This window comes from Gossypium arboreum, chromosome 4 (assembly GCF_025698485.1).
Source record: "Gossypium arboreum isolate Shixiya-1 chromosome 4, ASM2569848v2, whole genome shotgun sequence".
NCBI lineage: Eukaryota > Viridiplantae > Streptophyta > Magnoliopsida > Malvales > Malvaceae > Gossypium > Gossypium arboreum.
In genome coordinates, this window is record NC_069073.1 from 13,958,088 (window position 1) to 13,971,735 (window position 13,648).

General features: G+C 33.6%; 2 protein-coding genes across 3 annotated transcripts; one reads left to right on the plus strand and one right to left on the minus strand.

The window, feature by feature from the left end:
- Positions 1-6: 6 nt before the first annotated feature.
- Positions 7-4,276, minus strand: LOC108460896 (ankyrin repeat-containing protein ITN1-like). Its single transcript, XM_017760593.2, has 4 exons — positions 3,906-4,276; positions 2,545-3,279; positions 1,583-1,992; positions 7-1,416 (listed from the first exon to the last, which is right to left on the minus strand). The coding sequence occupies exons 1-4, from the start codon at positions 3,928-3,930 to the stop codon at positions 586-588; spliced, it is 2,001 nt and encodes a 666-aa protein (XP_017616082.1). The 5' UTR covers positions 3,931-4,276; the 3' UTR covers positions 7-585.
- A 3,623-nt stretch (positions 4,277-7,899) lies between these two features.
- Positions 7,900-11,671, plus strand: LOC108460491 (prohibitin-1, mitochondrial). Of its 2 annotated transcripts, none has more exons than XM_053027014.1 (6): positions 7,900-8,103; positions 8,883-9,070; positions 9,342-9,458; positions 10,531-10,701; positions 10,791-11,003; positions 11,252-11,671. In XM_053027014.1, the coding sequence occupies exons 2-6, from the start codon at positions 8,894-8,896 to the stop codon at positions 11,441-11,443; spliced, it is 870 nt and encodes a 289-aa protein (XP_052882974.1). In that variant the 5' UTR covers positions 7,900-8,103; positions 8,883-8,893; the 3' UTR covers positions 11,444-11,671. The 2 variants fall into 2 exon arrangements, with proteins under 2 accessions (XP_052882974.1, XP_017615496.1); XM_017760007.2 differs by having other exon boundaries at positions 7,911-8,107.
- Positions 11,672-13,648: the final 1,977 nt, after the last annotated feature.

Here is a 13,648-nt window from a genome sequence, read left to right on the forward strand (position 1 = left end):
TATTGGTTTTGTTATGAAAAAGAATTTTTTATTAGAAAAATATCTTTAAATATATGACAATTTTGAGCACCCAAAAGTTGGAGTTGCGGGTGGTGGTTGCAGCAATTGGTTACTCAAACCGACATTTTCGCTCCTGCTCCTGCTTTGTCTACTTCATCTCATGTAGGTGTTCCCCTAAGGCGGAATGCTCTTCTACCGATACATTTTTACATCCCAATGCTTCGGTAAATAGTTTAACCCCGTTCATCTTTAACGCAAGAGCGCTGATCAATGAGCTATTACGCACTCTTTCAAGGGTGGCTGCTTCTAGGCAAACCTCCTGGCTATCTACTTATAAAACAATCCCATTTTACCTCTCTTTAATATTTACTCACACCCACTGAGCGCAAAATGTTTGTTTAATTTGAGGAATCATTGTTCCTTTTGTACCAAAAAACAGTTAAATCCTACATCCACAATGCTAACTGGCCCACCACATTTCAATTCGTATCGGCTTATGAACAACCAACACCGGCATTCCAAATGAAGCCTTCCTCATTTAAATCCCATCTTCTATGTAATTGGACTCCCTTCCCGTTTCCGAAATCAGAGTGCATAAATCCGATCAACTTCAACTTCGGAATTACTCGCGTCCGAACGATGCCAAGAGTTGGATCCACTCCTCCTCGAATTCTTTACCCTCTTCCTTCTACTTCTCTTTGATTTCACTACATAATAAGTCATGGTGCCGATAACCCCACCCATTACCATACCCCCTACCACGCTAACCAAAATCGCAGCCCACTCGTGTTTCCGCCCAACCACTATATACGAGGAGGCCATAAAAGCAACTGAAGTACAGACCGAAGCCAACCACATCAACTTGTTAATCACTTCCACGACCTGTTTCTCCGCTTTTGTTTCACCTCTAACCAACGTAATTTGTACCACCACAACCGCCAAAGACGTGAAGAGAGCAATAGCATTGAAGATAAAGAAAATCTTGAAAGAACAAGAGCTTGCCACCACAGCGACTCCGCTATCTTGATCCCCTCCTGGCACAGTAAATATAGCAGCGAAAGCAACTGTTGCGAATAGAACAGCCACCACAGTCACTGAATTCGTGGCATTGTTGATTCCTTCTCGGTGGAGTTTTCTGAGTTCCTTCGAGATATTATGAACATTTTTGTTGGTTTTTCTGGTTTGTTCGAGCTGTGTGTGGACATCTTTCTTAATTTGTGTCACCGTCAGCCTCAACTCATCTCTCGGTTGATTCAGTTCATTAGCTCGGAGAGCACCACAACGAAAAAGGCAGCTCTTTATATCTGAGGATTCTGCAGAGAGGGGAAGCTCCTCAGCTATGTCTAGGGCTGTTTTATGGTCTCGGTTGGGTGCATTGACATTTGTATCGGGTAGGCGCAACAACTCGCTTACTATCTGCAAAGAAATCAGAAGATTCAATTAGACAAACTGATTACAGAAAATTGCAAGGAATGTCACAAAATATACAAAATCATGGGTACCATTTACTAGATCTAATGAAATTGGAATGTCACAAAATACATTTTTGGGAAGATCTCGGAATCTCGAGGGATATTTGTACCTCAGCTCTCTTTTTCCGAGTGGCTACATGCAATGCTGTGTTCCCAAACTTGTCCGGAAGCATGACAATAGCAGCATCTGCCTCGAGAAGCAACTTCACAACCTCACAGCTCTGTCCTTTAACAGCCATGTGCAATGCAGTCTGTCCTTTCTTGTCGGTTCTTCTTGCCAATTGTGGATCTTTGCATAGCAAAGTTTTTACAACATCAACATGCCCTTGTCGAGCAGTTAGATGTAATGCGTTTTTCCCATTTGATCTTGTACTCTCTAGCAAGCCACCATCCCTCAATAACAGCTCATTGACTACCGCCGTATGCCCTTTGGTAGCTGCAGAGACAAGGGGGTTTGCATTTGATGGCCCGAAAGTCTGGCACAGACTAGGGTCATGATCTAGCAGCACTTGGACAATAGCTGCACAGGAAGAACCCGGGTTAGTGTTCCATCCTACTGCAAATCAATACTGCAGGCATTCATTTATTCACTAGTTACAGTCCATATCATATACAAACAAAATGATGAAAGTTGTCCAGAAGGTTGAAAAGTGATAGTGCCTCATCATAACATTCATAACATAAGGGTGCAGCAGACTGTTCCTGGAGGAAGTTATATAGTAAGGCACAAAATACTGTGCCTCAAAACATTTCTCGAGCAAGTGCACATCAATATACTGAGGTTAACCCTATGATTTTAACAATTTCTGTTCCCTAATAATTAATGAACTGAATTCACTACTAGATAGATTAAAGATGCATTAATTGAAGGCAATCTAGTAAAACCAACCCCTTTTTTTTTTTTTTTAATTTAGCCCTCTTGTTTTCCTACATTTTCTGAGCTATCTAACGTAACAGAATAGTCAAAATTGTTCAATAGTCTTGTCCACATATACGGTTTAAGAACTCGAACAACCAATAAAAGAAAATCACCATAAGCAAAATCACATAACGAAAAGCTCAAGATCATTACCATGGTTCCCTTGACTCGCAGCAATATGCAAGGGATCAAACCCAGTTTTATTCTTCTTCGTCACAGTCTCTTTATTAGAGTATTTTAACAACTCCTTGACAACATCAAGATATCCTTTCTCGGCAGCAGTAAACAAGGCTGTCTCACCCAATTCATTTATTTCATTCACCACACTTGCTTGAATCTCGGAGACCTCCATGTCGAGATCTTCCACACTTGCAGTCCTCATCATCTGCAAATCAATATCCGCAAGAATCTGCTTTACAGCTGCCAGGTCACCACGCTGTGCTGCCAAGTGCAGCTCAGTGTCATTATGGCGACCTGTTACCTGCTTCACATATTTCTTTTTGCCAGCCTGATCAATGCGCTTGCCGGAATTCGATAGCACCAGAGCTGGGGCTGTTGCAGTAGATGATGGTGATGGTGTTACCGAGGGTTCGACAGTGCCGGAACTGGAACTGGAGAGGCTACTAGGCATCCTGTCAATCCGCTTGCTGGAATTCGATAGGACCAAAGCTGGGGCCTTTACTGTTGAGGACGGTGATGGTGTTGCCGAGTTGATACTTGAACTGGAAAGGCTGCTCCCCATCCTATCAATACACTTTGCGGAACTCGGTAGGATCAGGGTCGGAGCTGTTGAAGTCAACGATGGGGATGGCATTTTTGACGCTTCAATGACTGGATTCCAACTTGGCTGTGGAGTACCTAGTCCTTCCTCTAGATCCATTTCTCCACCTAAACAATCAATCATCAATCTCAATAATTCTTAAACAAACCACAATTTTTTCATAATCCTTCATAGAAATGATATAATTAACCCCATCAACCAAAAACGCAACAAATATTAACTTCTTCTTCAGCTTCTACCAAAGAAACAATCATAAAAATTAAGTCACCTTCCACTACTTCATCTTAATTCATAATTTCAAAATAAAACTAGGAAAAAATTTCAAAAAAAAGAACCCTAATTCCCATCAAAGTCTCATCTCTGTTTTCTAATTAAGCTCCAACGGATGAAGACATGAACTGTATTTTTGGATCAAACAAGATCTGAACTTGATAGCTAAAACTATATTGTCTATGTTCAATAGTACTCAAATATTCTTTCAGGCAGTAAATTTAAGCTAAAATTCAATTAAAAAAAGATTAAAAGGAACATCTTTTTTCAGCTGAATTAAGCTCATTTTCTATTTTTAAAAATAAATTTAAGCATTTTGAAGAAAGAATCAGTTACCCAGAATCAAAAAGCTAACTTTTAAGCTAAAGGAAGAAACTTTATAACAAAAAAGTAAGAAAAAAAAATAAGAGAGAAATAATGATGTAAAATTAAAGATGGATGAAAGGAGAGTCAACTGGGTTACCTTGTTGGATTGAAGAAGAGGCCATGGGTGTAACAGAGATGAAGCAAAGCTGAGAATAACAAATAAAAACAGGAATCGGCCCTTCCTTATTTATGTAGCCTCTGGCTGTTTAATAAGCAAGGATCATTTTTTTGGGGTTTTCCTTTTCACATCAAATTTAACTCGTTTTTGTTGAAATTAGATTTAGTAATGTTAGGTACCATATAAAAATGGCAAGTATTGATAGTACGAAAAAGAATCAAATTTATTTTTTTACTATTTAATTTTAATTAGGAAGGCAACAAAAAGAGAAAACGGATACCAAAATTCTAATTAGATTAATTAGTTCACCAAAAATACAAGTATGTGATTGCTTAAATTAGTGTTTGAATTTGTCATTTATACATAAAATTTTTGAGATGAAGATTGATGCATGCATCTACCCAATCAATCACATTCATTTGATGTGATGTATTGATATTTTGAAATATGCTGTATAAGGTTGTTTAATTACTATTAAATATTATAGTCATGTATAATCATCTCTAAATTTTATTTATTTCGTTAATTTGAAATTTCTCTCTATGTTTATTTTTAAAAATTAGATCTAATAGCTACGGTGTTAATAAATTTATTAGTGTAATATTTTAAAATAAAAATATTTACTTAGTAATTATATAATTATAAAATTAATATTAAAAATATTGATTAAGATTTATTCTTAAAACATCTATTCAAACTCGTTATAATAAAATTATTTTTATTATAGTGTTCTAAAAAATTAACGTTAATATTTTAATTGAAGTAGTTAACAATATCATTTATTTATACTAAAAATAATATTATAAAAGTAAAAGAATCAAATTAAATAAAAATTAAAATATCTAGATTCAATTTAAGTTTCAACATAATATAAGGTCAAAATTAAAATTTGACCATTATCTTATAATGAAAAAAGGATAAACTAAAAAAACACATGTTAAATAGATTAATTAATAATTTTAGAAAATGTAGGATTAAATTATAATAAAATAAAATAAAGTTTTAAATTTAAACATATTAAAAGCACCAAAAGCTAAAATTTAGCTTTCTTTATGAAATGAGAAAAAGGAAAAGAGAAAAGCGTGTGTGTCATGCGTGCGACGTGTATATAGATTTTAGGGGAAAGTAATTTACAACGTTAAAGGATTATGTATAAAAAAAACCATATTTTTGTTTTGGTTTGCTATTATTATTTAAATTAAAACATTTAAATGTAATTAGAGGATGATAATAGAAAAATGCAGTAAGTAATGCTGAAATGGTATAAAATATTCAATTAATGAAATGGATCATGTAATCAAGAAATTAATTTCTTAATTATATTTATTAATTAAAGTAAATTAAAATTTAAAGGAATTTGCATTCAAAGGCACTGACATTTGGATGTAGTAATGCAATTATCTTTGTTCCCTTTTCTTTATTTTATTAAGTGTTGAAACAGTTAGTTAGCTTAATACTTAAATCAATTATTATTAATTGAATTATTTGAAACATAAAAATTTAATCATTAATTAAAATTAAATTTTTTCAAATACGTTAATCGAATTGAAATATTTCGATTAATTCGGTTTGTTAACCAAAATTTATACATTTTATCTTTTGATTAAAATAAATATAAAATATATAAAAAATACATTATTAATTTTTTTATTTAATAGTTTAGAAAAACTTTAAATGAAGTTGAAAACAAAAATAAGATATTATAAATACTATATACATTAATTATTTATATACTGAGAGGAGCTATATATATTATATATAATATATATTATTTATTTGGATTAATTATTTGGTTTCAACTTAAATTAAGTTAATTTAATTAATTAATTTAATTTTAATCGAACTTTATTATAAAAAATTTCTATAACATATTCGATGAAGGTGCTAAACTGTGAAATTCTACTTTTAATTATTTAACTCCACTTCCAACGCTCAACTCAACCTTTTTACTATATTTTCTATTTTGGACTATTCATCTTCTACATATTTTACAATATATTAAATAATCAATAAACGTATTCAATTTAATCTCTTATATACAATGCAAGTATCTCAGCTTGAAGTTGGAATAGCGGCTCTGCTGTGTAATCCAGATTACACTTGGCCTTTCCATCAAAATATACTAATTCTGCATTAACAACCGAAATACTCAGCTTTTATTTTAATTACAAAAGAAGATAATTAATTTGTTAATATTTTTAAAAGTGTATACTATTATATATAATACCCCTACCTAAGTATATTATCATCGGCTCCGTTAACTTATTTCTACCATAATTACTATTCATTTAGAATTTAGAAAACACACGATCTTATACTTCTGACAAATAAAATTACTTCAAGAGAACAATTATCATTTATCACATACACACCTACAACTTGAGCAACACCACATCACCAATCTAGCGATAACCTTTAAGGAGATCAGTTGGCTAACCAAGGATCGCCACATGACCCGTTGGAAACTCGTTTGATCCTCTCTCTCTCTCCCTTATGCCCTCTTAACAAACCATCTTCAATTTTATTGTACAGTTCTGTATCTCAAAAGGTGAATTGACCTTCAACCTCCAACGTAATTTCTTCTACAATATTCTTTATATCAAAATATATAATTTATGAGAGTAAGATTTTAATTTTGTAAAATTTATGTTATATATTAGATATAATGTCAAATTTAACCCTCAACGTTTATAAATTTTTTGTCAATTTGATCATTATTCTTTTTTAATTAAATTTAGTCCTCAACCTTTAAAAAAAATGAAATTGACCATCAACTTTTTAAAAGAGTTAAATTGTTTTTTTAACGAAAATACTAACTAAATGTTAAAGTTTTAAACATAGTAGCTCAAATGACAATTCACTTGCACTTCATGCTAAATTTTTTTGAATTTTTATGAACTTTTTATATTTTATTGAATTTTAAATATTTTTATTTTAAATATTTTTGAAATTATTTGTTGACATGTCATATAAGATAAAAAGTGTCATGTCAGTATGACAATACACCTATATTGCTAAAGCTGATTGCCACACAAACATTATTAAAAAAATTTAATGTTTTATTCTGTACTTCTATTAAAACAAGAGATTTGACTTTTTTTTTTTGTAAGGGTTGAGAGCTAAATTTAGTTAAAAAAAGAAGAAGAGCTAAATTGACAAAAAATATAAGTATTGAGGGTTAAATTTGATATTATGCCTATATATTATTTAATTTTTTACTAATTTCTAAACACGTGTTATAATAAGTAATAAGTGTTAGAAGAATAAATACAAAAATTGAAACAAGAAAAAATAAAATAATATCAGTCTCATAATCCGTGTGAGCTTAAGCGATTTCTTTGCTTCAAATCTTTTTAAGTTAACCTAACTCCTAAAAGTTAAAATTCTCGATGGAAATTCTCCAATACACCAAAAGTAAAGCAGAAGCAACTGCATGAGAAAGAAGCAAAGAGAAAACAGAAACAAAAAAATATTAATTAAGAATGAATGATTACAAATGAGAGTGTAAGAGTTCTATTTATAGTTGAGTTTTACATATGTAACTGTATAGTTTAATCTACAATGAGTTTATTAAAGAATTTACATGATCTCCTAATATTATAAATCTTTTAAAATTAATTTCCATATTTACCAAGGTCACCCTAATTTTCCTTAAGTAGTTAGATCTCTTCACATGTATCGGGCAAGTTTAATTGGATTAAATAAGTCTTATCTAATCAATTGACCTCTATAAGACGTTCTATATGCATTTGTCATAGATTTTGATCCGCAACTTGTGACAATTGTACTAACATTTTCAACCTAATTTATAAAAAAAAAAAAGTTGTCAATAAAAAAAAGACATAAAATGGAAAAAAAATGTAAGATAAAAAAGCTAAATAATTGAGAGATTATATTATGATTTAAGCTCTTATACTATTATCTAGTCATCAAGAAAATGGATTAATGGTGTGAGGAATTTGACCACCAATCTTATACCAACAACATTGGCTTCTTTGTATGATTGTTCCTTAAGGAATGAAAATGAAAGTTTATTATCTAAAAAGGAATAATTAATTAAGTAAATAAGATTAGTTCACCCAAGTATCGGGGTCGACTGAAAACAAAACCCAATATATAAAACCCTAAACCCTACCTTTCTTCTTTCGCTATTCCTCTCTTCAAAGGTGGCCTCTTTGTAGGTATTTCGATCTTCCTCTTCCTCCTTTCTTCTTTTTTTTTTCAAAGAAAAGTTCTAGATTATATTTGTCGCGTTTGTTTGTTTAGAAAATTTGGGCGTAAGTGATCAGCCTTTTGGGTGCTAAATTGAGCGGTCTCGTTTCCCTCTTTGTTTTTCTTGTTGTTGATTCGTTTCTGTTGGTCAAGGCAGTGCTACCCGCCATTGTCAAAAGCGGCAGCCTCTTGTTTTGAGAGCTAGATTGTTATCTCTTTTACTTCTTGTTTTGCGGTTTGATGAAATGACTGGGTTTTGTTGAACTTTGTACGCTGCTGAGGGGAACCCATTTGCTTAGCAACATTTTGAATGAATTTATATTGGCTGTGTTATGTTCTTTGTGGAGGCAATATATTTTATCTCATGACAGGGAAATAGTTTGGGTGCTTACACTTCTTTCTGGAAGATATGACTTATAAATCCTAATTAGATTTGGGGGGGGGGGTTGATTTTGGAGCTTCTTCTCCAATAGAGAGTGTAAACACGGATGTGTTTGCATAGTTGCTTTTTCCTAAGTTAGAGTTGCTTAAACCATTTCTCTTACATCTCATATTGGGGTTAATGTTGATATAGGCATGCTCTCTTTGTTTATCATTTAGATCTTTGTTTCTTAGCAGTTGTTAATTGGTTGATTTTTATCTCATCTTCTGTATATAATGTTCCAAAATTGTTTGATGCTTGGTGGATTTTTTTAACACCTTTGGAATCTTCTGCAATTTGACATCTAATGTTTAACTTGTCAGCATTGAGTAAAATGAATCTCAACAACCTCAAAGTTCCTAAGATGCCTGGAGGCGGAGCACTTCCTGCTTTGCTTAAGATTGGAGTCATTGGTGGGCTTGGCCTCTATGGAGTTGCCAATAGTCTCTACAACGTTGACGGAGGGCACCGAGCAATTGTTTTCAATCGGATTTTGGGCATCAAAGATAAGGTAATCATTCTACCAGTTTGCATGTTTATTTAAAATGCATCTCCTTCCCTATATCTGTTGTTTGCGGATATTATAGTGCTTTGTGGAACTTGCTTATTAAGAATAGCTATGGCTTCTATATTGAATTGATTAACTAGCAGCCTTGTGCTATCCTTTCTTGAATGACCAAATTTTTTTCTGCCGTCCTATTGACATTCTAATTTACATTTTTTTTTTCTGACTTAGCCTCTGTCTAGCAGTATGTCATGAGGTTTAATTCTTGGTTCTGCAGGTTTATTCAGAGGGGACGCACCTTATGATACCATGGTTTGAGAGGCCTATCATCTATGATGTTCGTGCAAGACCTCATTTAGTTGAGAGTACTTCCGGTAGTCGTGATCTCCAGATGGTAAATGCTGATTTTCAATTTTCACAAGACTTTTTCCTATCATTACCTCATTGCTTTTTAGTTTTCTAAATCTAAAAAGATACTATCTGGGGCTTAAAAAATTAAAATCTCGCCCTATTTTATTTTTGTGCTTTATCAAACGTCATGCTTTAATGCTGGTGAGATGAAGGTAGTTTTTGCGGGGAAAGTCCTGCAATGTTATGTTTGGAAACATGAACTTGAAAATTTGGATTCTTTTTTATTAAAATTGTGAAAGTAGAATGCATGCATTATTTGTAAATTAGTTAGATTCAATATGATTATATGTTTGTTACATATAAAAGTATGTATTTCAAATCTACAGATATCTATAAGTATTTCAAATCCATCACTAATCATGTATCCAACAAATCCATAAATTTGAAAAATAATCATGGACTTTACATTTATGTGTTTTATTTCTCAACAACTCTATATTTTAGATCCCAATCCATATTTTGAAATGTAAATTCCCAAACGCAATCTAAGCATAGTGTTTAAATCCTTAAAATTTGAATTTACATTCTCAATCAATCAGATAAATATATTATTTCTAATTGCTATATCGAAGCTTACTAAAGGAAGAACATTAATTAAAAGAATATATATTACTTGCTATATTTTGCACAAAGTATTAATTGTAAACGTAATGTTTTCTTTTCCTTCTATATCATACCTCCTATTGATTTTTTCATTTTTAAAAGTTACGTAACGGTTCTTCTATCTTTTAAGAATTAATTTATTTGTGTCTGTCCAGTCTCTGATATGGTCATATGAACTATGAATACAATATTTGAAATTTACATTGTCCAGTCTCTGATATGGTCATATGAACTGTGAATACAATATTTGAAATTTACATTCTTTTTCCCTGCGAAATGTTTCATTCAATCATATGAAAAGGCTCTATAATGAGAGGGTGAAAATTCTTGTTGATGCTATAACATTCATGCATTTGAAGTTATACTAGGTGAAAATTTAAAATAGAAAAATGTTACAGGAAGTAATGCCTTAATTAGACCCTAAACCTGCTTCTGAACTGTATCCTCTGCAGGTCAAGATTGGGCTTCGTGTTCTCACTCGCCCCAAGTCAACTCAGTTAACTGAAATTTATCGAACCCTTGGTGAGAACTATAATGAGAGGGTCCTGCCTTCAATCATTCATGAAACTTTAAAAGCTGTTGTTGCTCAATACAATGCTAGCCAACTCATTACACAGAGAGAGGTAGATATCCTGTCATACATTTTTGATGCCCGAAGAATAGCATAGATGGTTTATATTAATTGTGTGAAGTTGAATTATTGTGCTTTTAGAATGTCAGTAAGGAAATCCGGAAGATTCTGACTGAAAGGGCAGCTTACTTCAACATTCAACTTGATGATGTGTCCATTACAAGTCTGACTTTTGGGAAGGAATTCACTGCTGCAATTGAGGCGAAACAGGTGGCTGCACAAGAAGCCGAGAGAGCTAAATTTATTGTGGAAAAAGCTGAACAGGACAAGAAAAGTGCTGTTATCCGAGCACAGGTGAGATACATAAAATGGAACTAAACAATCTGGCCTTGGTAGTTTTCTATAAAATTTGAAGATAAAATGCAGCTCAATGGGAGTATTAGGTAGATCTGATATATTTACAGCGTAGAAGATAATCTGAAGCATATTTGGATGTCAGTTTTCTGCTGTTCTCAGAAAATTCTGATATTTGACTTAATATGATAAAGTTGATTGATTTTTTTCTCTACTACAGTAATTTATTTGTTTTTTCTGGTTTACAGGGAGAAGCCAAGAGTGCCCAACTCATTGGTCAAGCAATTGCAAAGAACCCAGCATTCATAACATTGAGGAAAATCGAAGCTTCTAGAGAAATTGCACAGACCATTGCAAATTCAGCCAACAAAGTCTTCTTGAACTCAAAGGATCTATTACTGAACCTTCAGGAGATGGATCTTGAATCCCACCCAAAGTAACTTAGTTACTTCAATTTCGTACTTTTTCAATAAATCTATTGTGGGAAACATTAAATACAACACAGTCTGTCTTCTTTTGTTTTGGAAGGATTTTATTTTGTCCTAAGGATTAGTGTTCAAACATCATATCAGTTGGATCTAGGGCTGTTTATTTGAGGTAGAGAAGAGCTATTGGATATATGTTAGTACTGCAATTTTATATTTTATTCAGGTTAATACCTTACCTAATGGACCTCTAATGGACCTGTTGGATGTGGATTTTTGTAATTTGGATTATGGTCGAGTTGTAGAATGATAGTAATCCAATGCTGTTTTGGGTTTGTTTTATGTAATTTGCTTCAACTATTTGACGCCGCCAAATAAACCCGAAACAGCATAGGATGGTTTCTGGTTTGGTTGGCCACCCTCGTTAAACTAGTTTGAATTGCTTCAACTAAAATTATCACCCGAAATATCTGGTTAAGGTTACCAGAATAGTGTGGTATTACGAGTTATGCTGGTTGTGGCTACCAATGTCAACTCCTGGGTGGCTTGCAAGTTGTACGGTGTTATTGACACCCGGAGTGAAGTCCCACAATTTGTTTTAAGATTAATTTGGATATTGTGTGATTAGTTGTAATTTCAAGTTTTTTGTGGTATTGTTGAATTTCTTATTTTAATTTCGTAAAAGAAATATTTGCTGATGGTTGATTTGAAGTGTGTGAATGGAATAAGGCGAAATTCAAGGTTGATGTGAATGTTAGCATGGAAGAGGAGTTTGTATTGCAGGATGAGGATGTGGCTATAGAGATGGTGAATGGAATACCTTCAATCATGTTTTCAAATAGTGCATCGGTTTATTGAGAGGAAGATGGCACTGATAGTTGTGATCAAATTATTAGGGAGAAAAATAGGATTCAACACCTTGATAAGGTGTCTTTATCGAGCAACATCAAATTATTTCTATCTTGTCTGGTTCTAGGATAAGGATGATTTTGACGAAGTTTTATGGGGTGGTCCATGGGTGGTCTTTGGACATTATTTGTCGTTGAGAACTTGGTCAGCCAAGTTCTTGACAACCAATAGAGAAGTGGATACTCAGGTAGTTTGGATTTGTTTACTTGAGTTATTCAAGGGTTATTACTTTGATTTTTTGCTTTGAGCTATTGGAAGAATGATTGGACTTGTGATTCATATCGATGCTTGTACTGATGCGGCAGTTAGGGGGCGGTTTGCTAGATTGGTTGTAAGTGTGGATTTGAAAAAAAACCTTTGATTCCAAAATTAGAATCAATGATAGATTACAAAGAGTTGAGTATGAAGGGTTACTTAACGTTTGTTTTACGTGCGGACTTTATGGTCATAGCTCGGTGTTGTGTTACGGGAGCAAATAGGCCACGACGGGGGATGGGGCTGTTCAAGGCGGTTCAGAGGTTGAGAAATCAAGTTTACAGGCTAAGGTGAAGGAAGAGTTGTTTGGTACTTGGATGCTGGTTGAACAAAGATAGAGGGGGAAACTGCGGGGTTCATTGGAGGTGAAGGGTGTCGACAATAGTGGTCGTTCAGGTGGATCTAGATTCACTGTGTTAGAGGCCAATGGGGTGGTGAGATAAGGGTCGATAATCACACAGAGAGTGTCAATCTTGATGGGGTTGTTGGTTTGGCGGCAAGTACGACGGTGATTTCGGTTAGGAAAAGGTCGACTTTGGATGAAAGGAAACTTGCGGGATCTTCACTAAAGAAGGAGGGTGTTGCGGTTGATAAGGATTTTGGGGTTAGGAAAAGAGATGTTAGGGTTAAGGGTAAAGGGGATAGTGTGAGCCTTGGGCCTAAAGCTAGTGAGAGGGTTTTAAAGCCCAACAATAGTGGTGTTGGGTTTTCTTCAAAGAAGGCTGTTAGTGGGTTTGTTGTTGGAGATTTGTTGGGTTGTGTTGGTAAAGATGGAAGTTTGGGTCAGGAGAATTTCAAAGTTGTTTCTTTAAAGCCTAATTTGGACAAGTCAAAGCATATGGTCTTTCGGACTGTTGAGGTTTGTTAGCATGGTGTAGGGTCTGGGAAAGAAAATATATTGTTCAAGTTTGGAGCTACAAGGAAAGAATAATGGGGGAAGGATCGAATGTTGTATTAGAAGATATTATTTAAAGGAGAAAACCTCCTAATGGTAAAATGGGTTATATTGAGAAACCTACTATGGAGTTATTGACAACTATGGAGTTATTGACGACC